At 40.9% G+C, this 27,587-nt stretch overlaps 1 protein-coding gene across 1 annotated transcript in view; it reads right to left on the bottom strand.

Annotated features, from left to right (window-relative positions):
- snrnp200 (small nuclear ribonucleoprotein 200 (U5)) overlaps window positions 1-27,587 on the bottom strand; it is a 153,248-nt gene that overhangs the window by 65,847 nt on the left and 59,814 nt on the right. Inside the window, exons 18-21 of the mRNA XM_060931753.1 lie at window positions 26,162-26,272; window positions 24,711-24,842; window positions 9,953-10,141; window positions 1,806-2,003 (exon numbers count right to left, since the gene is read on the bottom strand). Coding sequence (XP_060787736.1) covers window positions 1,806-2,003; window positions 9,953-10,141; window positions 24,711-24,842; window positions 26,162-26,272 — 630 coding nt within the window. The remainder of the gene's footprint in view (window positions 1-1,805; window positions 2,004-9,952; window positions 10,142-24,710; window positions 24,843-26,161; window positions 26,273-27,587) is intronic.

Here is a 27,587-nt window from a genome sequence, read left to right as displayed (position 1 = left end):
CAATTGAATTTACCACAGCTGGACTCCAATTAAGTTGTAGAAACATCTCAAGCAGTATCAGTGGAAACAAAATGAACCTCAGCTCACTTTTGGGTATCATATCAAAGGATGTGCACACTTGTGTACATATTGTACATTTTGATTTTTAATAAATTAGCACCAATGTCTAAAAACCCACTTTCACTTTATCGTTATGGACTATTTTGTGTAGAATTTTGTGACAAAAAAGGAATTCAAATCTATTATACAATAAGTCTGTAACGTAATAAAACGTGGAGAAAGTGAAAGGGGTGTGCAGACTTTCTGGCTTGACTGTAGTCGTAGGGAACTCATTCCATGTAGTTCACTAATCATATGGCCGGACACCTAGGTCAGGATAAGACATTATCCCAAATAATGGCCTGGTTCTATTAGCCAGGGATTCGCAGGGATGTCCATCAGTGGTGTGCAGCATGCCACAAATGCCAGCTGGTGAATCCAGCGACCACTCCAAAAACACCTTTGCGTCTTCTTTCCCTGATCGAGGCCCCCTTCGAAAGAATTGGTATGGATCTCGTGGGGCCAGTAGATCGGTCTGCATGAAGGTATTGCTTTATTTTAGTCCTAGAGGACTATGCAACACGATACCCGAAAGCAGTCCCGCCATGTAACATTTACACACGCAACGTGGTAGAGGCACTGTTTAAAGTTCTCCCCCAAGTCGGGATTCCCAAAGAAATCCTGACTGACCAAGGCACTACATTCGTGTCATACACTTTGCAAACTGAGTTACTGGGGATGAAATTTGTCCACACCAGCGCTCATCACCCACAGACAGATTGCTTGGCAGAACGGTTTAACCAAACTCTTAAAAACTTGATTTGTAACTTTGTAAGCAAAGACACACGTAATTGGGATAAACGGCTGGAGCCCCTGTTTGCAGTACGAGAGGTTCTGCAAGCTTCCACAGGGTTCTCCCCATTTACATTTTTATATGGGCGTAAGCCTCACGACATTTGACATGCTGCAGGAAAATTGAGAGAAGGAACCTTCAAACAGTAAAAATGAAATGTTCTCAACCTGTGTGCAAAGCTCCACACACCCAGTTACTTAACCCAGGAGAATTTGCAGCAGGTGCAAGAACGTCAGGCCCGGTTGTACAATGGGGTGCCACGGTCTACCTAGATGACATCATTGGTTTAGCAAGGAGTGGCCGCAGCACCTAAAAACACCAGAGGGCCGCCCTGAAGTTGCTGAGGCATACAGGCCTCACAGCTAACCCAAAACAACGTGCAATTGGGCAGGTGGATGTGTGGTATCAGGGCTTCCACTTGGGTCATGGGTAGGTGTGCCCCCAAATTGACAAGAAATGTAGCAACTGGGGCCTGCCCGAGGTCCAAGAAAAATAATTAAATTGGGGGGGGGAGACAATTCCTGGGGCTGGCTGGCTACTATCGCAGGTTAGTATTGTAGATGTCCAACTATTCGGACATCAGCAGTCAGACTGACAAAAGTTTTTTTTTTTTAATTAAAATTAAAAGAAGGTGGAAAACTGATCAAGGTAAACCAAGATATGAAAGTACTGAAATTGAATATCTAGAACAGGGAAGAGGAAAGCTGACAAAACTGATAATAGGGCCCTTTTTAACATTATATTTTTACTACAAAAAGATGTAAAATGAGTAACTTCCTTTAATACCGTTTAGCTCTATTTGGTGTACAGCTTTAAAACATTTAGAATTTCTTTATAAACAATGACTGAACATAAAGTTCTGTTTATCCATCTCATGAAGTATGCTATAGCAATAGTCGGGCCCACTATTTACCTGAAAGCTCCCAGTCCTCTTATCATATTTGATCAGATTGCTCTTCTCGAGTACAGTGGCAGCAGTGTGCACCAGGTCCATCCTACGCATCTCTAGCAGGGGATCGGTGTTGCGCTGATCATGGGAAATGCCATAGAGTGTTGGGTTACGCAGCATCCTCACATACAGATAAGTGTAACCCATCCAGTTCACAGCATCCTGAAACAGGAAGAACATAAGAATGGAAAGAGGGCGATTAAGAAATAATACACGCTGGAATCGTTATACCATTATCACACTGAAACGTATTGTTTTCATATAGCAGCATAATCTGAACTGCTTTATTCCGTTTATACCAAAGCAATTTTCCCAATGATTTCCATTTTTAATTTATTAATAAATGACGCTTGGTTTATAGTTCCGTTTAATGCTGTGAAATGTTCACAATACAAGTTAGTTCCTGTTCTCACTTTAACTACAGCAATAGGCGCTTTTGGACCAAACTGTTCTAGGGAGTCACCAAGAGGAACTATCCACTGGGGGGCTCCATCAAGAACTAAATACCTCTAAGGGTTTTTTTTCCTGTTGGCATTCGCTAGCAGTAGGAATGCCGAATTGGCATAAAATCAGCCAGTAGTGACATCCCTAGTTTGTTTTCATATGAAATGTGCAACCTGCAGGGATAAGCGTTATAAGCAAAATACTACTGAATATTCACTGGGAACTATCTGACCATTCTTCAAAGATCAGCTGGAGTAAAAACAAACCAGGACTACTCTAGTGACTTGGAATCAGTTTTTCATTGCGTGTACACCATATTCCCCGAGAGAATTCTCTTCTGTTGTCCGCACAGGTGTTTACATCTCTCACAAGACCCTGTTCAAGAAGCAAAAGACTTGCTGACTGAGCAAAAGTCTCAACCAAACTCATTAGTCCTTGATATGGACTAATTGTCCCTGTAATCGCACATGAACTGCCAAGCTACAAACAGCTGCTAACATGTGCCATGGTAATACACTGGACTAATTTTATTCCAGTAAACATGCATTATTGCTCCATACCCCACGCACCCCTTGGATACTCGGATCACTGCATAATACAGATGGTCCTGACATGCAGACAGCAACTGAAGAGGGTTAAACCATCCAGGACAACAGTAAGGACATGGACTCCAAAAGCAATGGACATGCTCCAGGACTACAGGAAGTCCACTGCCCGAGAGTCTGCGAGAGGTCCTGTATCTTGTTTGCTGAAACCGTACAAGAAAAAGCCTGTCTCATATGTACATTACAGCACAGTGAAATTCTTTTCTTTGCATATCCCAGCTTGTTAGGAAGTTGGGGTCAGAATGCAGGACCTGTGATGATACAGCACCCCTGGAACAGAGGGGGTTAGGGGCCATGCTCAAGGGCCAAACATTGCAGTGTTCTCCCCAGAGTGCTTTTGTGTGTTGGGGCCTGACATGCTTTAAATTTACTGACATGCCTTTTTTTTTTTTTTTTTTGCTCCGACACTCACTGAAAAATCACGTCAGATTTCTACCTTGCAATGTTTTGGGCCAGTTTGCTGCCAGGATGCACTCAGGTAGACTGGAATTACCCCTGGGAAATCCCCAATCACAAGCTCCCTCAATCACTTAGCTGCTGTCCTGGTAACCATGATGCTTCAGTGCACCCTTGCACTGACATCACATTTACCTTAGAAACCATCACAACCCTATGCCTGGGGGACAAGCAAACTTTGTTTACATATTGCTCATATACTGAAGCCAAGCGAAGATGTCCGGCATCTATTCCCCAAAGAAAACTACAGCTTTTATTTAAAATAAATAAATAACCTACACTACCAGATTACTTGGATAATCTTAGTCAGAAAGAAGTGAAAGATAGATACACGTGGAAATTAAGAGTTTATTAGCAGTTATGAGCCGTACAAAATTCCTCGAAACGACTGGAGTGACGGTGCAGATTTGTGGCCTAGCATTAGCTATATTTTGGAACATACCTTCTTTTTCCTGAAGAGTTCTGACACGGAAGGACAGTTTTAAACAAACAAATAAATAAAGGGGGTGCAAAAAGCAAGAAAACCTTCGTGTAAAGACTTTTTGCCTGACATCAGCTTTTGGGAACAGGATGTTGCAAAAGCAAAGCCATTTACTCCAAGAACTCCTACCTGAACTATGGGCTAGATGGTAAGATATTCCCAGCCCTCCATGTCTCGACAACCCCAAGGACATCTAGGTACAGAGCTATTTGCACTCCATTTATGCAGTGATGCTTCATATTATTAAAACAAATATCTGGGAGTGTTATTTTTTTGTAAAATAAAATATCTTGCTCTCGACTTTCAAAGAATATTGTTAGATTTTATTTTAATTTTATCTAATAGTGGATGGTACAATCACATTATTAATTAATACAATAATTACATGTACTAGTAGCAGTATTATTGCTCAAAACATGTTTATTCTAATGTGCTTTTAGTGTTTGAAGTATTAAGTAGGCCGAGTTGGGGGTGGGGGGAGGTATTACAGTGGTTTTTATCTATACTCATTCAGGTCAAAATTAAATTTGTGCTCAGCTGTTTCATTTGTGTTACACTGAATTAAGCATAGAAAAAAAGTCAAGCAGGGTGTTTTTTTTTTTTTTTAAAGAAGAGCATGAACTACAGGCCAATTTATATTTCTGTGCCAAATCCATGCCATAAGGTACGTTGTAGCCGCATGCCCTACGTCATACCCAATGCCGTAACCTGACCTGCACCTCCCCAAAAATGTAGCTACGTGTCGTGGCAATGCAGACCACAAAAACTATGGTTGGTCCATTTGGTAGAGTCACATTTCCAGCTACTACTACTCCACAAAAAGTTGGAATTGTATCATCACAATATTGCATTAATATAAAGTGTGAGGCTGTAGATCATTAGTGTGCTTGCAAAAGCACACTATTATTCTTAAGTTTTATTATTATTATTCGTTTTCACATGTTTTTTGGATCCACTACTCCTCCTAGGGCTTTCGAGATAGAGACACCGTTCCAACGCTGAAACATAGGGCCCGATCTGGAACGTGTGCTTGTTAAAATGGTTGCACTACCCCTTGTCGTTCGTTTGGTATTCCCATTTTTCGGCAAAATTCCGTGCCATTGAAATGAATGGGAGTGATGACGTCATAAGGAGCTCCCCCACTCTAGACGTTACAGCAGGAAAAAAAATTAAAACTGCGATTTTACAGCCAAAATCCATGTTTTAAACCCTGTAAAACCTCTGAATTAAATTGAAAAACATATAAAAGGGTGGAGAGGAGATTTCACTGAAATCTCCCTTCAAAATGATGTGAAAGAGTGTGACAGGCTGAGCCGTGATGCTGACATAGCGCGCAGGCAGCCATTTGCCGGCATTTTTAAAAATCACTGCTGTGCTGTCGCTACATTCTTCATCTGTATATTTGTCTAGTCTCAAAAAGTAAAATAATTCACACTTGCTGTTAAAAAGTTCATTTATTGGTTAAAACTTTTGTTATTACAACTCCGGTAGCAATTCACTCACCAAGCATTCAAAACGTTCTTCCGTGTCTCGTTTGGGGAAACAGATGGACTGTTCCACTGGGGGGGGGAATAGAGGGGTTTCCCTTTCCCAGGTTCTTTGTGGGGCAGCCCACTGTGATGGATGTTTTAGGGGTAGTGACTTAAAAGCCATTTGGAGGGTTCAATAAGGTATTTTTTGCATTGTATTTTATAGAATGAGGCTTCATTTGAGCAAGCACACTCCAGCAGTTTCTGCAGAGGAAATGCAATCTAGTTATAATTGGCAGTTTATTCTTGCAGGATCACACTTTCTTCTAAAAGACTCACAATAAAACACAGTGCTGTTGGTATAAACCATAAGTCTAAATAAATAAATAAATAAATAAATAAAATCAAGCTTCCGTCAGTGACCGAGAATTGTGGATTTAAACACGAGTTACAATGAAGTGCTTCCAGCTGTTCATACTGCTGAATACAGATGGGATAAAACACTTCTCAAACGGTTTCAGTGAGAATTCACTTGGGCTACAATTAATCACAGGAGGTTTCTTTCTCTCCCAGTAAAATTGTTTCAAAACATTTTGCCCATGTTATTTTCTGTTCATAATACCTACAGTGAAACATGGAACTTGCACTGTTTTTTTTGGTCTACTTTTGTCAAAAATCAGAAAATTCTGGGGCGTTTCATGCGACAGCACCTCCAAGAGGAGACACTCACCTTACATGCAACTATAAATACTTCACTTCACCCTGCGCGAGTGCTGATGCCATACATACGGCGTAGTTTCTAAGCAGAAGTATAAATCAGACCTAAGCCTATATAAAAACTAAGCATGCATGTGGTCTGTGGTTAACTGCTGTATTGTAAAGTAATCCTGATAATTTCTCTTACTTTACAGCTCCATTCAGGTTTTGAGCCAAGCCATTCAAAAGCTTTATCTGTTTGGCAGCACAGACTAGGGAAACTAATGCCGCTTTTCCACTACCAACGCGGCTGAGTTGGGCTGAGCCGTGCTGAGTTGGGCTGAGTCGGGCTGAGCGGGGCTGTTGGAGTTGCGTTTCGACTACAACCGCGCTGAACTGTGCTGGCTGGAAGTGGGTGGACACATTGGGTGGAGTTAGCGAAAGTGGGTGGACGTCACGTGATGTCGTTAGGCGGCACAAACAGTGACATCAGTGACCTTTTAAGCCAGGGGTGTCAAACCTGATCCATAAAGGGCCTTGTGGCTGCAGGTTTTCATTCCAGCCATGCAGCAGCACACCTGACTTGGCTCATTCAATCAACTGAACTGTCTTCACACAGTCAAATACTTGCAGCCACACCCACCCTTGATTAAAGGGTGGGTGTGTCAGTTGATTGAATAAGCCAAATCAGGGTGCTGCTGCATGGCTGGAATGAAAACCTGCAGCCACACGGCCCTTTATGGATCAGGTTTGACACCCCTGTTTTAAGCGGTAGTCTCACGACCCGGATAGTAAACAATACACATGGAGGACATGGAGTCGTTAGTGTTGCTGGTCTTGGTGCTGTGGCTTGTTGTCACCGACAACGCCAACAGATACTGGCAAGAGCGTACAGATGAGGCGAGGCGCATAAGGCTTCATCTCATCTCATCTCTAGCCGCTTTATCCTGTTCTACAGGGTCGCAGGCAAGCTGGAGCCTATCCCGGCTGACTACAGGCGAGAGGCGGGGTACACCCTGGACAAGTCGCCAGGTCATCACAGGGCTGACACAGACAACCATTCACACTCACATTCACACCTACGGTCAATTTAGTGTCACCAGTTAACCTAACCTGCATGTCTTTGGACTGTGGGGGAAACCGGAGCACCCGGAGGAAACCCACACGGACACGGGGAGAACATGCAAACTCCGCACAGAAAGGCCCTCGCCGGCCACGGGGCTCGAACCCGGACCTTCTTGCCGTGAGGCGACAGCGCTAACCACTACACCACCGTGCCGCCCCGCATAAGGCTTCATAATTCTCGTAATTCGTAATTCTCCTTCTTCCGGGTTTACGGTGTTTACAGATCCCAGCGTGCTCGCGGGGCGTGTGTGGGCGTGTGAGGACACTCCTCCTCACCAATCAGTGCACAGGGGAGTGTCTCCTCACGCCCCTAGCCTCACTCAGCTCGGTTTGGCTCGCTTCAGCCCCACTCCAAAACTGTGCGAGTTTTGGGGGCTGAAGCGAGCTGAGTCGTGCTGTTCTTAGATAGTCGAAACGCGAGCCGTGTCGGGCTGAAGTGAGCTGAAAAAGGGTAGTGGAAAAGGGCCATTAGATACAAAGAGACAGATGTTTTGTTGTTCTGCTCTGAAGTCAGACAGCAGGTTACTAAGCTTTGTACAGGATACAAAATGAGTGAAAAGGAAACCTATACAAGGTATAAATGTACAGTTGAACTCAAAATTATTAGCCCCCCTTAAATTTTGGAACATTTTCCCAAATATCCTCCAAATGTTTAAAGCATTGATAAAAATTGATATACACAAACAATCACCAGTACTATTCAGATGTTTGTGGTGCATTTTGGAATATGAAATTAGTTTTAGGCTGTCTTTATATGAAATATGGTAAAAATGAGTTGGTCAAAAATATTAGCCCCCATGTGGATTCTTGCTTTTAAAACACAGTTAATTAACCAATCAGCTTTTAAACAACACCTGTGCAATCAATTGGCTTCCTAGCAACACCTGTAGTCAATTGGCTCCATTCAACAGTTTAAAAGGACTCCAAGGAACAGGGCATTTGAATGAATGAGGAGGATTACGATTTGTCACAATGCTGAAGACTAAAGAAATAAGTCTTGAACTCCGACAAAAGATTGTGGAGGCTCATGACAAGGGCCAAGGCTACACTGCCATTTCGAAGAGGTTTACAGTCTCCAGAACTGCAGTTCGGTGCATCATTGCCAAGTACAAGGAGACAAATTCGGTCAAGAACAAACCTGGTCGTGGACGCAAGTGTAAGATCTCAAGAACTCTGGAAAGAAAAATTGTCAGAGATGTCCGTAAAGAGCCCCGTACATCTGCAAAGGAAATTGTTGCTGACCTGGCCTCTTCTGGAGTTTGTGTGTCAAGGCACACTGTTGTGAGGGCTCTTCATCGGAATGGGCTTCGGGGCTATCGTCCCAGAAGAACCCCCTTACTAAAACATCGTCACATCAAAGCCCGACTAAAGTTTGCCCGTGAGTACTTGAAGAAGAAAGATGAGTTTTGGAAGTCTGTGCTTTGGTCAGATGAGACGAAATTGGAGCTGTTTGGGCATATGGACATTGCCTATGTATGGCGAAGAAAGGGAGAGGCCTTCAACCCTGTGAACACAGTTCCCACAGTTAAACATGGTGGTGGCAGCATCATGCTGTGGGGCTGTTTTGCAGCCTCAGGTACAGGCAGTCTGGTTCGGGTGCATGGCACCATGAAAAAGGAAGATTACCTAAAAATACTGAAGGAAAACATGCAGAAGTCTGCTCTCACTTTGCGCTTAGGTCGTCGTTGGGTCTTCCAGCAAGATAACGACCCAAAGCATACATCTAAAATAGTCCAGCAATACTTCAAGGATACCAAGACCAACGTCATACAGTGGCCTGCACAGAGCCCAGATCTCAATCCAATAGAAAACCTGTGGCAAGTGCTGAAAAAGAACGTCCATGCACGAAAACCATCCAATTTGGGCCAGTTGGAACAGTTTGCAATGGAGGAATGGGCCAAAATTCCTCAGGAGACCTGTGCCAACCTAGTGAAAAACTATTCCAAGAGGTTGTTGTCAGTTGTGGGTCAAAAAGGGTACACAATTGACTACTAATGGTCAGGGGGCTAATAATTTTGAACATCTCACTTTTGCTGTTTTTGGTTGAAACTCAGTGTGATAAGATATCGTAATGAAACTTGTTGGACAATGTCTTCATAGTGCATTTATTTCAAGAATAAAAACATTTGTTGTCAATGGTCATTTTCATGGAGAAATCAAGAATTATGTTCAATTCCACAAGGGGGGCTAATAATTGAGTTCAACTGTATATTTGTTCAACTTTAAGCTGCAGACATTACATACATTTTAAACTGTTCAATGTTTTAGCCATTCCAATAGTTGGAAAACATCAAAACGCCCCAAGCCTAATATCACGCCTTAACTAAAACGGCTCAAAAACTTAATTTCAACATCAAGTTGCGCATACACAGAGTAAAGACCATTTAAAAACAAAAGTAAAAAACCATTCAAGCCTGAACACAAGCACTAAATGTGCCACTGTCAACAACTATTTCTTTCAGCTGCTCCCATTAGGAGTCGCCACAGCAGATCATCCTTCCCAATTTATGATCTGCATAATTGACTTGGCACAGATTTTTGCACTGGATGCCCTTCCTGATACAACCCTCCCCAATCTACAGTATCTGGACTTGGGAGCAGCACCAAGTATGCACTGGTTGATGCAACCCCAGTGGCTGGGTATTTCTATCTAATCTGCATGTCTTTGAACTGTGGGAGGAAACCAGAGCACCTGGAGAAAACCCATGCAGACACGGAGAGAACATGCAAACTCCACACAGAAAGGCCCCCGTCGACTGTGAGGTTCAAACCCGGACTGCCACTATCAAAAACTGTCATGAAAAATTATATTTATGGTGCAGGTAGAAGCCTTACCTTAGCATTCTGGATATTGCCCAGGACAATCTCAGCATTCAGCATGTCTGGGAGTTTGCCTAACATTTGACTCTCTATAGGCAACTGCTGGTTGAGCAGAGACAGGTAATACTGCAGCTCTCCATGAGATGTGATCAAAATGCCCTCTCCTTTAGAGTCGTACTGTGGGCGACCTGCACGTCCCAGCATCTGAAGCACAAAAAAAAAAAAAGGACAAGGTAAACAACCACCATCAAAGTGTGTCATGCCCACCACACAAATTAGTTATAACATTTCTGCACTTTATATTTCTGGCTCATTCACTACACAATGATTGCAGAATTTTCAATCAGTATCTGCAAGAGCTCCTGAAGTACTATGCAAAGGTCTTGGACACAAGTCAAGAAATACTGTAATGGAAAGATGACTTCAAAAAGGTTGCAATTAAATGTTCTCTTAATTAAAAAAATTCCTATAAAAACAGCAATAAGCTAAAAAGATTGTGCAACAACCCTTTTCATTTAAAAAAAAAAAAAAAAGTCATCTCTTCACTTTTCTTCGGCAGTCCATTGTTTTCGACGTTGACCGTTTTTGGGAGTTTATTTCTGGCAAGCGCATTCGTGGGCTGCAAGGCCTGCGTTGGCTCAACAGTGCTGTCCGCATCAGTCGCATCTGTGTGCTGCCTCATCGGACATGGAATATCTGCGATCATGCACTTTAATATACTCTAGCCTCCATTGTTCTTCAATTGCTAGGATGGACCTTCTCACAATGCAGCACCATTTATTTCAGTCTAGAACATCACTCTCCCAAAGTTATTTATAAAGTGATAGGTTAACACTATAAACCATTTATAAATGTTAAGGGTAGTTTTATTGTAAAGCGGTACCCCGTAGCACCATTTACTTGTATTTTGGTCTAGAGCATAATTAATGCAATGCAGAGCATCACTAATGCAGAACCATCACTCTCCCAAGTGTCGGCAATGATTACCATGTTCTTCAAATGATGCTTGAGCATATCTTTGTAAAACAGTTTCTGTCCACCCCGTTTCTGCTTTCCATCACGCAATGTGAGGAAATTGTGTCTCTAGCTTGCAGTTTAGAGCTTCAGAATGTGTCAGGATTCTATAGACTGAGTCTCTGGAAGCACCAAAAGGTTGTAGCTTCACATTTCTTAGCCAGTTGTGTGTGTATTGTGTATCTATGGGCTACAGAGAGCTGGCGAGTCATAAAAGTGCTGTGGGAGACCTCATCTGCATACGAGCCGTGTCTCTCGCCTGTGTGTATTTGAGCAACTCTGATCCTGGGTGTTAAGAGTAGCTAGAGTTTGCTATGGTGATGAACATGTTTGTTGAAAAGCAAAGCGCTAGCACATTTCAGTATAAAGGTCATAGGTTTGAAAGAAGGAATTTAACCTGGCCATCTCATCCCAAAGATAAAGAAAATGGCTTTGTGAATGTTGGTACTCTCTGTAGTGCAAGCGTGTGGTGATTAGTGAGGCGTTTCAGCGCAAAATTACGTGTGAAAGTGCATCGATGTTTGATTTATGTAAACCCCTTATTGTGTGATTTGGGACAATTCATTTCATATTAGCATTGTGGGATAGAACGACAGTGCTTAGAAGTTTGTGTGAGAGAAGGAATTGTGTGAATATGCATCTGTATGTGTGAAAAAGGTGCATCTGTGTGCTGCACATGTGAAGAGCTGTGTTTTTGCATGTGTATTGAGTGACCGAAGGCATGGAAGTTTAAAGTGCTAGTCTTGCGAAAATGACACAAGATCCCAGGTTTTCTGTGTGCGATATGCTCAAATAGGTTGTAAGTTCATGAAGAATAAAAATTGGTTCAAAAAAGAAATTTTTTGCCATCTGAATTCCATTCCAAAAAATTCACTAAAAGCTCGTCCGCCATTAGATCGCAGCAATTTATTGGTCAATGGCACTGCATGCGTGACGTATGCACAACTGCCTTATTTTGTAAATATCTACACAACTTTATGACAAGGACGAAGAAGTGACTCAGAGTAAGCATGTTTTGGTTTGCTTTTAGATCAGTAATTGTCTGTTGTCTAAGTACTATATTTGACCACATAGAAACTACCTTAGAACGTTATTGATCTGACTAAGGACAACTAATAAATTCAAGCAACAGGCTAAACACAAGCTTGACACTTACTGTGCAGTGAGCTCTTTGGGATGGTGCTTCTGACTTTTTTTTTCCAGATCATAGGAAATGCTCTGTGTAAAAAGACGTCACTCAAATCCTTTTATGTGAATTCATCTCACAAATGTATCTTTTTCAAAACGTATGGAGCAGACACCAAACCGTCCTGTCGGCTTGAAGTTACCTCTGTCCGTACAAAATCAAACCCATTCATTCCGCAAGTATTCCTGCCAACTTTGGGCTACGTGGATCAAAATTCTGCTTTTCCCACTTTTTTTTGGTTTAAATTGGCTATACTTTAACAGCCTTGAACGACACACCTCTTAGGAGGCATGCTTTGGTTTTAATTTTGTATTGGAATTAAAATCATTAAAAAAAAAAAAGTGCTACATTTTGCAAAGTAGATGAAGCCAGAAATGCCACAAACTTTCAAGCATTGTGCGTCACATCACTTCCTATGAATAAAGAATAACTTACCAAGAACGCACTCATGTAATGGCGGACTCGAAGAGCCAAACTTTACTGGCTAAATAGAACATGTTCCCAGTCTTGTATTAAAATACTATTTAGACAGTAAACTATTTAATATGTCTAGTTTTATAAAGGTATAATTGCCAGGGGTGATGCCATTTTCATAAGACTAGCACTTTAACTAAAATGTTGTAGGAGAATCAATTCCGAGTTTATCGGTGTGAAGAAAACTTATTATTAAAACCTTTATTTTGGGACGCAATTGATTGTACACTGTGTGGATTTGAAGATAAGGGACTTTGGTTAATACAGTCCAAATGTGCTCTTATACCCTGCTGTGGGTGTGGTTTATGTAATGTGTGCTTGAGGGCACCATCTGGTGGAAGTGAAGTGAAAGTTTAGCTTTTGAACAGTCTTTGGTGTTTTGTGTGGGTGACAGAGGTGGTGATTAAGCTTTGTTTCGTATGTACATGTTCATTTAAAGTGTTTTAGAAGCAAAATTCATTTGTGCTTTGATTTAAACAGCTTTTAAAAGTTCAATAAGCATCACTGAAACAGATGCGATTTTGGAATCAAATTAAATATTTGTGGTTTGTCGAGTAACAGTAAAGCAGTCAATCATGATTTATTCCTCTTATGATGAAGAGGCAGGAGGGGCAGTGGTAACCTGAGTGGATGTGGTGTGTAATAAGAATCCTTTAGCCAAGGATAAAGATGTCCCTGAAGTGGACAAAACAGACTAAAAGCCTGGCAACACAGTGTCCATCAGAGGACACAATGCGAGTTTGTGTAAGAGGATGAGCATTTCTGATCAAGTTTAAATCAGAATGAGAGAGTTGAAAGAGACCGGGTGAAAAAGAAGAGGGAAAAATTTAAATGGAGACAAGGATGCAGGTATTGGCTTCATCTGAGGCAGAAGTGAACCAGATGAAAGATAAGTATGCAAGTGCAGGGAAAGATTAAAGTAAATAGGGAAAATACAGAAGAGATTGTATTAATAGGTGTCAACTTAAATTTTTGAGGGAGATTAGATTTAGTGCAGAAAAGTAATTCATATTTGGGGAAAATCCATTCAGGAATAAAACGGTTCAAAAATAACTTGTATTATTTTTTTCGCGGTCCAAATCCTGAGCTCTGATTGGCTGGCGAGCGGGTCCATATCCTACGGTACGGACCCCAGTTACGGACCCAGGTTATAGACCTCTGGCGACTCGCTTGTTCACAACAAATATAGTAGAATTTTTTTGTCAACATTTATCTTTTTTTTTTATAAGATTTATTTCTAAGATTATCAAAAGTCTTATAAATTTTTGTCAGCATTTCTCAGGAAAATAGCATTAATTTTACATCATGGACAGCGATAACGACAGTGTTCACAGCGAAAGCGAGTTTTACTACCCTGAGGAAGAAGAAATAAAATAAAACATTTCAGGAGAAAAGCTAAAAACCTGTAATTTGCTAACACCGAGCAAAAACATGGCTGAATCCTGAATGACTCCTATTTGTATAAATAGGGGACTACATAGGCGGCAAAATGTATTTTTTTTCCTGCTATGGAAGTGCACTTGTATACTGAGGAGAAAGCAATTTGCATTACAGCCGTGAATGAGGATTCAAAATGGCGGCTCGGTTTTCCCTTTCGGGCGCTCTCGTTTTCTGTTAGAATTTGGTAAAGAAAAAAATAAATATATTCTTTACCAGCTTAAGGTCGGTCCGTATGGTGAAATACCGTGACCTCGGCCTTGAATAGTGACCTCGGCCCAGAGGGCCTCAGTCAGTACTTTCAAGACCTCGGTCACGGTATTTCACGATACGGATCTCCCAGCTGGTAAATAACACATCAGGGATGAGAGTGGGTGCTGATGAAGGAAAAAAAAAAAAAAAGGCAGAAAATCTGTAATTGGGGGGGGGGCGGCAGAGAAAACCCACACAGACATGGGGAGAACATGCAAACTCCACACAGAAAGGCCCCTGCTGGCCACTGGGCTCGAACCCAGAACCTTCTTGCTGTGAGGCAACCGTGCTAACCTCTTACACCAGATTGTATTAATAGGTGTCAGCTTAAATTTTCTAGGGAGAAAAGATTTAGTGCAGAAAAGTCAGTCATTCATATTTGGGGAAAATTCATTCAGGAGTAAAATGGTTCAAAACAACTCTTTTCGTGGTCCGGTTTCCTTCAAATCCTGCGCTCTGATTGGCTGGCGAGCGGGTCCATATCCTACGATACGGACCCCAGTTACGGACCTCTGGCAACTCGCTCGTTCACAACAAACATAGTAGCATTTTTTTGTCAACATTTATCTTTTTTTTTTAAAAAATAAGATTCACTTATAAGATTATCAAAAATCAAATTTTTGCCAGTATTTCTCAGGAGAATAGCATTAATTTTACATCATGGACAGCAATAACGACAGTGTTCACAGCGAAAGCAAGTTTTACTAGCCTGAGGAAAAAGAAATAAAAGAAAACATTTTTAGCTTTCTCCTGAAACCTCTAACTGTTGCTAACGCCGAGCAAAAACATGGCTGAATGACTCAATTTTGTATAAATAGGGGACTACACAGGGGGCAAAATGTAGTTTTTTTTTTCCTGTCAAGGAAGTGCACTTGTATACCGAGGAGGAAGCCGTTTGCATTACAGCCGTGAATGAGAATTCAAAATGGCAGCTCGGTTTTCCCTTTCGGGTGCTCTCGTTTCCTGTTAGAATTTGGTAAAGAAAAAAATAAAATACATCATTTACCAGCTTAAGGTCGGTCCGTATGGTGAAATACCGTGACCTCGGCCCTGAATACTGACCTCGGCCCAGAGGACCTCAGTCAGTACTTTCAAGACCTTGGTCACGGTATTTCACGATACAGACCTCCCAGTAGAGCCCTGCGGGACCGGAAGTGCACATATGCAGGCGCGGGAGTGCACATATGCAGGCGCGGGCGGGAGCGGTGATAAGCTGCAGTCCCGCTAACTAAAAACGTGTTTTAAACAGGTTACACAGTGACGGTAGGCTTGACTCAATCCTATCCCAGAAATCCTTCCTGTAATATGCAAATTTGGCTGTCCAATCAGAGGCGGCCAAATTTGCATATTACAGGAAGGATTTCTGGGATAGCATTGAGTCAAGCCTACCGTCACTGTGTAACCTGTCTCTCTGATTAGAGTTGTAGACTAACTCAAGCAGTAAAGCACTTCACTCATGGTACAAAGCAAGGCCATTCACTTTTTTATGCTGATCAGAGAATTACAATGGTTTCTCATGTGACAAAAATGTGCGATTCGCAATTAAATATTTTAATCGCTTGACAGCACTAATTATTATTATTAGAGACACTACATGCTGAATTCAGAAACAAGGTAAATAATAACAAACGTGAACGTGAGCTGTAGATATTTATGCTCAAATCCACTCAAAGTAGGGGGCGGGGCACCATCACGCTGTGTCAAGACAAGAACTTTCCTGAGAAATAATGCGAACGTTTGCATCATGCGGGATCTGCGGGCGGGAGCGGGACAAAATATGGCAGGCGCGGGCGGGAGCGGGACTGAAAATCAATTTTTTGTGGGCGCGGTTGGGAGCGGGACTGAAAAATCATAATTCTTTGCGGGCGCGAGTGGGACTGCACAATGCGGGCACGGGCGGGACTGAAAAATCCAACCCGCGCAGACCTCTACCTCCCAGCTGGTAAATAACATACTAGTGCATCTCAAAAAATTAGAATACCATGAAAAAGTTCCTTTTTTTCATAATTTAATTCAAAAAGGTAAACTTTCATATATTCTATATTCATTACACGTAAAGTGAAATATTTAAAGCCTTTTTTGTTTTAATTTTGATGATTATGGCTTATAGCTCATGAAAATCAGAAATCCAGTATCTCAGAATTATTAGAATATTCCCTAAGATCAATCAAAAAAAGGATTTACAATACAGAAATGTCCAACTTCTGAAAAGTATATTCATTTATACACTCAATACTTGGTTGGGGCTCCTTTACCATGAATTACAGTATCAATGCGGTGTGGCATGGAGATGATTAGTCTGTGGCACTGCTGAGGTGTTATTGAAGCCCAGGTTGCTTTGATGGTGGCCTTCAGCGCATCTGTATTTTTGGGTCGGGTGTTTCTCATCTTCCTCTTGACAATACCCCATAGATTCTCTATGGGGTTCAGGTCAGGCAAGTTGGTTGGCCAATCAAACACAGTAATATCATGGTCAGCAAACCATTTGGTAGTAGTTTTGGCACTGTGGGTAGGTGCCAAGTCCTGCTGGAAAAGGAAATCAGAAGATGGAAGCATGAAGTGCTCTAAAATCTCCTGGTAGATGGCTGTGTTGACTTTGCACTTGATAAAATACAGTGGACCAACACCAGCAGATGACATGGCACCCCAAATCATCACAGACTGTGGAAACTTCACACTGGGCTTCAAACACCTTGGATTCTGTACCCATCCACTCTTCCTCCAGACTCTAGAACCATGACTTCCAAATTAAATGCAAAATGTACTTTTATCTGAAAAGAGGACTTTGGACCACTGAGCAACAGTCCATTTCTTTCTCTCCTTAGCCCAGATAAGACACTTCTGACATTGGCTTAGGAGTAGCTTGATATTAGGAATGCGAAAGTTGTATCCCCTTTCTTGAAGATGTCTGTTCGTGATGGGTCTTGATACACTGACACCAGCCTCAGTCCACTCCTTGTGAAGCTCTCCCAAGTTCTTGAATCAACTTTTCTTGACGATCTTCTCAAGACTGCGGCCATCCCTGTTGCTTGTGCACCTTTTCCAGCCACCCTTTTCAGCAATGACGTTTTGTGGTTTACCCTCCTTGTGGAGGGCATCAGTGATCATCTTCTGGACAACAGTCAAGTCAGCAGTCTTCCCCATGATTGTGGTTGTATGTACTGAACTAGACCAAGAGATACACTGTGTTCATACTGTTTTACTCAAACTCGAAATGAAAATATTCTAATATTCTGAGATGGGTTTTTTTTTTTTTATGTTTTTGTACTGTATGCCATACTGATTAAAATAGAAAAATGCTTGAAACATTTTAGTTTAATGTGTAATGAGTCTATAATATATAACATTTTCACTTTCTTAAATAACTGATGGAAAATATTGAACTTTTTCACAATATTCTAAATTTTTGAGATGCACTAGTATATACTAAGGTTTGATGAAATTAAAGATTCTAAATTAGAAAAACATGGCCAAATGCTAGTCTAACATTTGGCCATGTTTTTCTAATTTAGAATGTTTAATTTCATCAAACCTTAGTATTATGAGTTAAGATCCTGAGTGAGAGTAACAATCTGTGCTACTGCTGCTAGCGCAAATTACATAGGGAAATACTTAAGTACGAGTGAAAATTACCGTGGCGAGCATGTGTGGAAGAAGAGTCTGGAGACAGAAATCTTAGGCCCTGTCCACACGGCAACGGATTCAGGTGACTCCGATACAACTGTTTATCGTTTAGGCCTGGCGTCCACACGGCACCAGCGTTTTGGGTGCCCAAAACGCAATCTTTTTGAGAACGGGTTCCAGAGTGTAAAGATCTGGCAACGTTGCCGTTGTGAAGTCGTCTGGATGAGAAGAACGGATTTGTTTACGATGACGTCACAACCACATGACTGTGAGTGCTTCACGCCGGGTAGAAGTGTAACGAACTCGATGCGAGTTGTCAACAAATCCTATAACTTGGTTCATGAAACGCGCTTACAAAATATTTTCACTGTGAATATTTATTGTGTAATGGTGCAAAGTGAGAGAGAGAGAGAGAGAGAGAGAGAGAGAGAGACTCTGCCCTTAGGGAAGAGTCAATCCCGCCAGCAAAAATAGGGAAAAAAAGGAGCGATCTCACCTCTTCATATGTTGGTTTAAGTCCTACAATACCTTCCTCAAAAAGGGCGTAGAAGAGCAAATTAATCCATCAACATGTAGCATTCAATTTATTCCGGACCATTAAAGACGGCGCCTTCCACGTAGAATCATACGTCATCCTCGCCGCCATATTGGATAGGTCAAAGCGGAGAATAAAGATTCATGTGCTGCGTTTAACTGTACCAACAGGTTTACCGTCCAAATGAGATCACATGGGATTACCTTTCACAGGTGAGAAATTAATCCATCAACGTGTAGCATTCAATTTATTCCGGACCATTAAAGACGCCGCCTTCCGCGTAGAATCATACGTCATCCTCGCCACCATATTGGATAGGTCAAAGCGGAGAATAAAGATTAGCTGCGTTTAACTGTACCAACAGGTTTGCCGTCCAAACGAGATCACATGGGATTACCTTTCACAGGTGAGACTGGAAAAATACTTTTCATTGTATTTGGTCATTATAATGTAATTTCACGAACAGATTTTCCTGACTTTGTGGCTAATATGAAGTCTCGCGCATAATAGTTTATGCGCATGCGTCCTTACTTCTTCTATTGTTCTGGTGTCTCCGAAGGGACCGTCTTACAGCGCCCCTAGAGGTGTGGCATGTGTATTACATCGTTTTCAGCAAGCGTTGCGTTGCCATATGGACCTGATATTTTACTGATCGTTGCCCATTTGGACGCGATATATTTTTAAATAACATCTCGTTGCCGTTGTCGTGTGGATGTAGCCTTAGTTTCTCAGTTGTTAGCCTGTACTACTTGCTCTCGATAGCACTGGCTTGACTGCTTTATTAGCATTCACTAACACTACACCGGTTGGAAGGTGACTTCACTGCCGCGCTCATGGTGTCAAGTTGAGGTTCAGCTTGCGCTGGCCTTCAAGAAGGCCGAGTGTGATAAAATTTAGGTCCCTCCCACGATAAATAAAAATCTGACTGGCTAATTCAGTAGTCACTTCCTGCACAAATACACTGCCATGGCCTTCTGTCCTGCCAATGAAGTCCTAACCAATAAGTGAGCCAGCTCTAAACCCTTCTCTGCCTAAAGACCTAAATAAATAAATAAAATAAATAGCCCACCCCTCACTGGATAACTATTTTAATGTTTTCAGGAGAGTAACCCTTTCAGTTCTGAAGCAAATTTGATAGAAAATGAAGACAAATTAGAAGAGAATTATTATAATGAAATTATTAAGGAATGAAAGCAATTAAAGAAGGAAATAAGTTAAATATAACATTTGAAATGCTGATATGTTTGAGCCTTCTCTGAAGACCGAGAAGGCCCTGACAGTTCCCTTCTGTTTACAAGAGTAAAACTGGAAGTGTGTGCATGTATAAATCATAATATTGGCTGGATTTTATTCATGGTACATCAGATATATTCTATTCAGCTAGCATGATACTGAACTTTTTTTTTGACTCCTTCAATATCATGCTAGCTGAATGGAATATATCTGATATACCACTCAAAACCAGCCAATATTATTTCATTATTATACATACAGGACAGTTTTTCAACGGATAAAAAAAAACAAAACAAAAAAACTATATTCCTTTCTTGCGGGTTTCATTCATTTGGTTTGACAGCATGCAACATTGTTAGCATATCGCTTATCCTACGTGTATTATGTCACTCTACCCAATGGAGAATGAGTGTTGAATATGGTTTATGATATTGCATGGCTGTCAAGACAGGACATCACACATTGGTTGCCATCCGGATGTAGTTTGTGTGAAAATACGAGTGGCGTATTTCCCAGTAAAACACTTGCATCTATATTATACATACAAAAAAAGTTGGGACACTCAAACGTGAATAAAAACGGAATGCGATGGCTTGCAAATCATGGTTACCCTAAACTTAATTTAAAATAGTACAAATGCAACAGGCTAAAATGTTGAAACTGAGAAATTTTGTTTTTGAAAAATATGCTAATTTTAAATTTAATGCCAGTTGGGACAAGAGCAACAAAAGACAGTTGTGTAACGCATTTTAAAAATGAATTAATCCCCAAAAAGTGAGGCTAATTGGCAATAGGTCAGTAAGATGACTGGGTATAAAAAGAGCATCCCAGGGAGGCTGAGTCTCTCAGAAGTAAAGATGGGGAGGGGTTCGTCACTCTGTGAAAGACTGCGTGGGCAAACAGTGCAACAATTTAAGAATAACGTTCCTCAATGTAAAACTGCAAAGAATTTGGGGATCACATCATCCATGGTACATAATGTCATTAAAAATTTCAGAGAATCCAGAGAAATCTTTACAAGGGACAAAACCAATAATGACTGCCTGTGATCTTCAAGCCCTCAGACAACACTGCGTTAAAAAACAGAAATGATTCTGAAGTGGAAATCGCTGCATTTCCACTTCAGGAGGGGGGGGGGGGGGGGGGGGTCGGGGGGCAACGTCCCCCGAAAAAACTTTAACATAGCACGCAAAACCCTGCATTCTAGTGCATTTTAGTACTTATTTTCACTAAAACAAGTTATAACTTTTAAGCCTTTTTCTTTCATGTACATTAATGATTAACATGTCAAAAATATCAAATTTAATTCCCCTAGTTAATGAGTAATTTTCAGGAGTGCATTTAGAAAACGCAGTGATTTTCCTGGCTACACAGTTCATTACTTTGAAAAAAAAAAAATCAGACAGTTGAAGGTAAACTCAGCAAAATCTCAAAACAGTACTGTTAAAAAGTAAAAGGTCTGTTAGAGTTTCTCAAGCTTTCAGGTTTCAAGGTTGGGGACATTGAGCCTCGTTTATTAATCTTTTAGTCGAGTTGTGCGTTTGCAGAAGCTAAAGTGAACTAAACATTTCCAATTTAGATTTATGCGAGTTGAAGCCAATTGTTTACATTAGTTCGTATTGTCTGTAAATTTAAACACACCAATGAATACCAAATTTCTCATATAAATCAGAGGCATAGCTAGGATTTTTCAGGGTGTGCGCGTGTGTGTGTGTCACACACTGACTGGCAGCCTGAGTATATTACGTATGTAACAAAAAATAAAATTAATATTTCTAGTTTTAGGCAGCTTAGAAACTGGCTCTTCCATTATTGCAGTTTCTTCCACGTTTTCTTGATGTGTTCTAGAAACGGCACTAAAACTTAGCTTCGAAACCACAAAATGCAACTTTGATGGAAAAAAATAATAAAAAATTGCTTACCTCTCTTCACATCAAAAGGAGGAGGAAAGTTTTGCTTGTTTTAACATGGCAAATTATTAACACAAGAGGAAATACTTGTAGTTCACAACTAAAAAGACTGCAGCTACACTGGCAGCTTGAACACGCTTTCTAGTGCGATTGTGTTGCGCTTGCACAGAATGGTGTCAGTCCTGCGCGCCTCAGCTCGTGCACCTCAAGGCGCGCCTTGGGCGGGCGCGCCTAACGAGCTCCGGCACGCACGCCGTTAACAAAGAACACCTGTCTTTAATCAATTAACTATGTTTGGGCTATTTAAGGACTGCGTCTATGCAAGGATGATGCGAAGTATTACGCCCCGTCTAGGAACGCGAAAAATCCGAAAAATAAATTTCTCCATTTGGAAAACCGGAGATTTTCAAGAGTTTTGTCAAATATCCGGATTTCCGGGTAAGTCCAGAAGACTTCTCTATATTTGTTCCCAAATATTTACAGTGCGTTGTTAAAAGTAGAGCTGATGCAACAGTCAAACAAGCCCTTGTCCCAAATTTTTTTGAAACATTACTGGCATTAAATTCAAAATTAGCATGCGTTTTTAAAAGGGACATGGCAAAATCTGTCAATTTCGGATCATGACAAATTTCAAATTAACTGAAGCATAGGATGCAAATATTATTCGTGAGATGAAGTTATAATATTTATTCACATCAATGAACATGGGATGTACCCCAAATTATAGAATGACTATTGCCAGCAGCTGCATTGGTTTCCATAATGACGTAAGGAATGGCTGACACCAAGAACATGGCAGAAAATTAAAAGAGGCAAGACCTGAAGGCCAGGATGATGAGCACTAAATCAAAGTTACTGCAAAAGGCCAAAACAGCTTACAAATTCAAGGACCGTGAAGTAAAGAGAAGTGCTAGGAGTGACAAGAGGTCCTCTGTGGAAGGTGTGTGCGCTGCTGCTAGAGGGGAACTGAGTGCTGTTTATAAAATCACTAAAACAGCTCTGTGGCAAGAATACCAGTCAGTCATTCTGCCCCAGTAAAAGATCAGAATGGGAATAATCTCACGACAGTGTGAGCACGCAGCGCGTTGGGTCCAACATTTCCACAAAGTCCTTAACAGACCAAAACCGTGCAAGTCTGCAAATCCACCAGCAGCTGACTTTGTCCTGGACATTGACACCAGTCCACCAAGTGAAGACAGTCAGACGTGCCATCAAAGCCTTGAAGAATGGAAAGGCCTGCGGAGTTGACATCATCCACGCAGAAATGCTGAAGGCAGACACTGAAACCTCAACAAAGGTTCTGACAAAACTTCTTCCTTTCCATTTGGGACAAAGACACCATCCCAGATGACTAGTCCAAAGGACTTATTGTAAAACTCCCGAAGAAAGGAAACCTTCAGGTCTGTGACAACTGGCACGGCATCACTCTGCCATCTGTACCATCTAAAGTGTTCTGCAGAATCTCTTTCACCAGAACTAATTCAGCTATTGACATCAAGCTGAGGGAAAAGCAAGCCAGCTTTAGGAAAGTTAGAGGTTGTACGGACCAGATCCTAGCCTTTTCGGAACACTCTTAGGAACATCATACAGCAATGTCTAGAATGGAACTGCCTGCTTTACATCAACTTCATTGATTTCAAGAAGGCCTTCAACAACCTACATCGTGACACTTTATGGAAGATCCTAAGGTCTTACAGAGTTCCTCCTAAGACAGTCACCTTAGAGTTGTTCTACCAACATTTTGAATGCAGTGTTATCCTTGATGGAAGCTTGTCCAAATAGTTCCCTGTAACATCTGGGGTACGACAGGGCTGTATCCTTTCACCAATGCTCTTCCTAGTTGCCAACAATTTGATTACGTGTAAAACTACAGCAGATAAACCAAGGGGTAGCCAGTGGACTACATTTTCCCAGCTTGAAGATCTAGCCTTTATCCTCCAACCATAACCATCTCCAAGAGAAAACCAAGACTGCATAGCTTTGCAGAGCAGACTGGCTTAAACATCAGTATCACCAAAACACGAACTATGTACATCAACCCAACTACAGATACACCCATCATAGTAAACATACCTCTTGAAAAGGTGGAGGAATTAACGTACTTGGGAAGTATCGTGAGCACGGATAATGCAGCCAGCAGACACATTGTCACGTGTTTCAGGAAAGCCCAAAGTGCCTTTGCAAGACTACATCCTATCTGGAAATCAAAACCGTACAGTCTTCATACAAAGATTTGACTAACAGTAATGTCAAATCAGTGCTCTTATATGGCTCAGAAATGTTGGCGAGTCGTACAAAGTGACATGAGAAAATTGGAGGTGTTCCACAATAAATGCCTGAGAAGAACGTGTGGTATATTTTGGCTGGTAAAAATATCCAACCAAGATCTGTACAGAAAGACAAGCCATCGCAGTGTTGTCGATAAAATCAAGTGCCGCCGTTTTCGTTGGCCTGGCCATGTCTTGAGAATGGACCAGCACCGCATCCCGAAGGTTGCTCTAAGGTGGACCCCAGCCGGTAAGAGAAAGAAGGGACGTCCAAAAACATGGAGAACAATATTGGAGCTGGAGGAGTTAAACCTAACCCAAGGCGAAGCACAACATATTGCTAAGGACCGGCAAAGATGGAAGCATATAGTGGCAGCCTTATGTCTCACCTGGGATGAAGAGGTCTGATGATTGCAAACAGGGTGCTGTCAGTTAAAACTGGATACTTGTTTCTAGTGCCCGCATTACTGTGATTTTCTGAGACAATTTAGCACATCACTGTGGGTTTTTTCTGTTTAATTTAAAACAATAACATTCGCTAACATGACAAATGTTAGCCATGTTATCGGATGTAAAAGTATGTTTAGTAATTTCAATAATAATAATGGGAAGCTATGAAAACTTAAAGCTGTTGAATTTGAGACATTGTGCAGTAGTACTCATTATCTTTCATTTGTTCTTTAAATGAAGAATTTATTATGTTGGACAATCATTTTAACCACATTACAAAGATAAATGGTACTGACCAATATGAAAAGTGCTAAAAGAAACTCAAAAGCACAATTTCAAAATGGAAATGTGTCAGAGGGAATGAGTGCAGTCAGCCCACTGAATAACTTACCTGCAAGATGTCCAGAGCTCCTAGCTCCGTCCACCTGCCTTTCTCTGGGCTGTACACCTGTGTACCTTTAATGATGACCGTGTGTGCTGGCAAATTAACTCCCCAGGCTAATGTAGCTGTAGACACCAGTACCTGAAATAAGAATTTTTTGTATAAACAGTACTCCATGCTTGATCATTAGCTACACTGACAGGCAGCCTAAAAATCAGTTATCCTATCAACAGCTTCATGCATATACCTCAGGTTAGAAGACAATAAACCAACTGAGGCTAATCTGAATTAATTTATCTGACAAAAAAATTTTTGTCCGATATTTTCACCATCAAAACCTGCATATACATATACTACCGTTCAAAAGTTTGGGGTGACCCAGACAATTTTGTGTTTTCCATGAAAAGTCACACTTATTTCCCACCATAAGTTGTAAAATGAATAGAAAATATAGTCAAGACATTTTTCTGGCCATTTTGAGCATTTAATCGACCCCACAAATGTGATGCTCCAGAAACTCAATCTGCTCAAAGGAAGGTCAGTTTTATCGCTTCTCTAAAGAGCTAAACTGTTTTCAGCTGTGCTAACATGATTGTACAAGGGTTTTCTAATCATCCATTAGCCTTCTGAGGCAATGAGCAAACACATTGTACCATTAGAACACTGGAGTGAGAGTTGCTGGAAATGGGCCTCTATACACCTATGGAGATATTGCACCAAAAACCAGACATTTGCAGCTAGAATAGTCATTTACCACATTAGCAATGTATAGAGTGCATTTCTGATTAGTTTAAAGTGATCTTCATTGAAAAGAACAGTGCTTTTCTTTCAAAAATAAGGAAATTTCAAAAGTTTGGGGTCACTTTGAACGGTAGTGTACATAAAGTTCACAAAAAGAGCTGAACATGCACGACTCCTTCCATTGTTGTGATTACTATTATGGTAATACTGATTCTGAATCCCTTAAAAACCCCAAACCCATTCAGCCAAATTCAGTCATTTAATTTAAAAGGAATATTTTCCTTCATCAGTACGGAGCCATTTCAAATCATGCAGCCCCTTTCAAGAATGCAAGGCACAAGAGCGCATGCTTGACAGGCCATTAAGCACACAAATACAGGCAATATTCATTCTTCCATTTATATTATTTAACAAAAGAACAAAAAATATAAATAAATGGTGTGTTCCATCCCCCTCATTCCATTGTATCTTTATTAAAGCCACTATGTTGAAAAACTCTGTTCCCCGCATGCATCAGCTTAATGCTGGAACAGGCTACATACATTTGTACAAATGAGCAGAAACGTCTAAAGCACACCCAGTTTAGGGTACAAACAATTCATTTAGAATCTGCAGCCAGAATGCATTTAATTGGACTGGGGAAGCATCTCTGCATGTAAACATGTCCAGTTATGTGCAAGCTGTCCAAGAAATGCTGAGAAACTGCTGACTACACTTACCTGTATATGTTTATCAGCAAAAAGATCCTCAACCAATGTTCTGTCCACTCTAGTCATGCCAGCATGATGGATGGCAAAGCCATATGGCAATAGGTCCTTTAGCTCCAGATTCTACATAATTGATCAGATCAAAGGTGCATAATTGATCAAAAAGGTGCATTTCCATGAGACTAGTAAGCAATGTTTATGAGGTGTTTTTCTACAAAACTCATTTTTGCTTGAACCAAAAACGTACTGTAATGTTTGGGAGGGAGTCCATTACTGCGCGAGTTGAATCAATCATGTTCCATCTCAAGACTGTAAATCTCACACTGCACCCTATCAGCAGTTAAAACACTAACCACCATTTCCAGAAAATTTGGGATATTTTCCAAAATGCAATAAAAACTTAAAAAAAAAAAAAAAAATCTGATTTGTTAATTTATATGAACCTTTACTTAACTGACAAAAGTACAAATAGTTTTACTAACCAACTTAATTGTATTTTGTAAATATAAAAAAAGTTAGAATTTGCTGTCTGCAACACACTTATGTAGTTAAAAAAAAAAAAAAAGTTGGGAGAGACATTACACTGCAACCTGCTATAACGAACTCCTTGGGGACATCCAAATAGTTAATTATACCGACAAATTCGTAATACTGAAATGGACTCACTTGTCACACCACTCACTCACGCTTACGTAAAACACGATCAACAGTGTTTAATTTATATGCTTAATTCACTTATACATTTACGAAGTAAAAGAAAATGAGTCACACTCACTGTTTGCTTGCTGCAGCTTTCTTTTCAGCCAGTCATGTTGCTTGCAGTTATGGACAAAGTCTCTGAACTCTTTCTTTAAGAAGCTGAAATTGATTTTTTTGGGGACACCATATTCTTTAAACAAATCCATTGCTTTCTGACCATGCTTTAGACGGCCCAGTGTGTCTTTGACTGCATCACATCTGCGTGCCTCAAACTATGACTCACGTACACGTTTAGCGCCATTAGGACTCATTACCATGCACCTGTTCCGGATTAGAGCGCAATCACAGGGCTCATTTATAAAACTCACTATACACAGACTTTGCAAAGTATACACGATGTACCTTGTGTCTCACAGTACCAAGCCTTGTGTAGCACAGTGTTGATATTCTGGTTTCCAACTCAGTTTTGTATTTTATCCTTTGTCTCTGCCTTTGATATCCTGTCTGTGACTCGCTTGACCACTGCCTGTTTCTCAACTGACTTTTAATCACTGATTTGGATCCGTTTGCCAGCGCATTTTTAAATAAAACGCTTCCAGCGATTGCAGTCCATCACCTGCATGTTTTGACAGAGAATATCTTACATTTGAGTAGCCATGACAACAAATGCTAATGGAGTAAAAACTCAAGTAAAACTGGTTTTAGCTCAAAATAAGTCCTTTTAAGGGATTTTTTTTTT

The sequence above is a fragment of the Neoarius graeffei genome, chromosome 10 (assembly GCF_027579695.1).
Source record: "Neoarius graeffei isolate fNeoGra1 chromosome 10, fNeoGra1.pri, whole genome shotgun sequence".
NCBI classification, from domain to species: domain Eukaryota; kingdom Metazoa; phylum Chordata; class Actinopteri; order Siluriformes; family Ariidae; genus Neoarius; species Neoarius graeffei.
The sequence above is the reverse complement of the archived record's forward strand: the minus strand, read 5'-3'. Positions and strand labels throughout refer to the sequence as shown.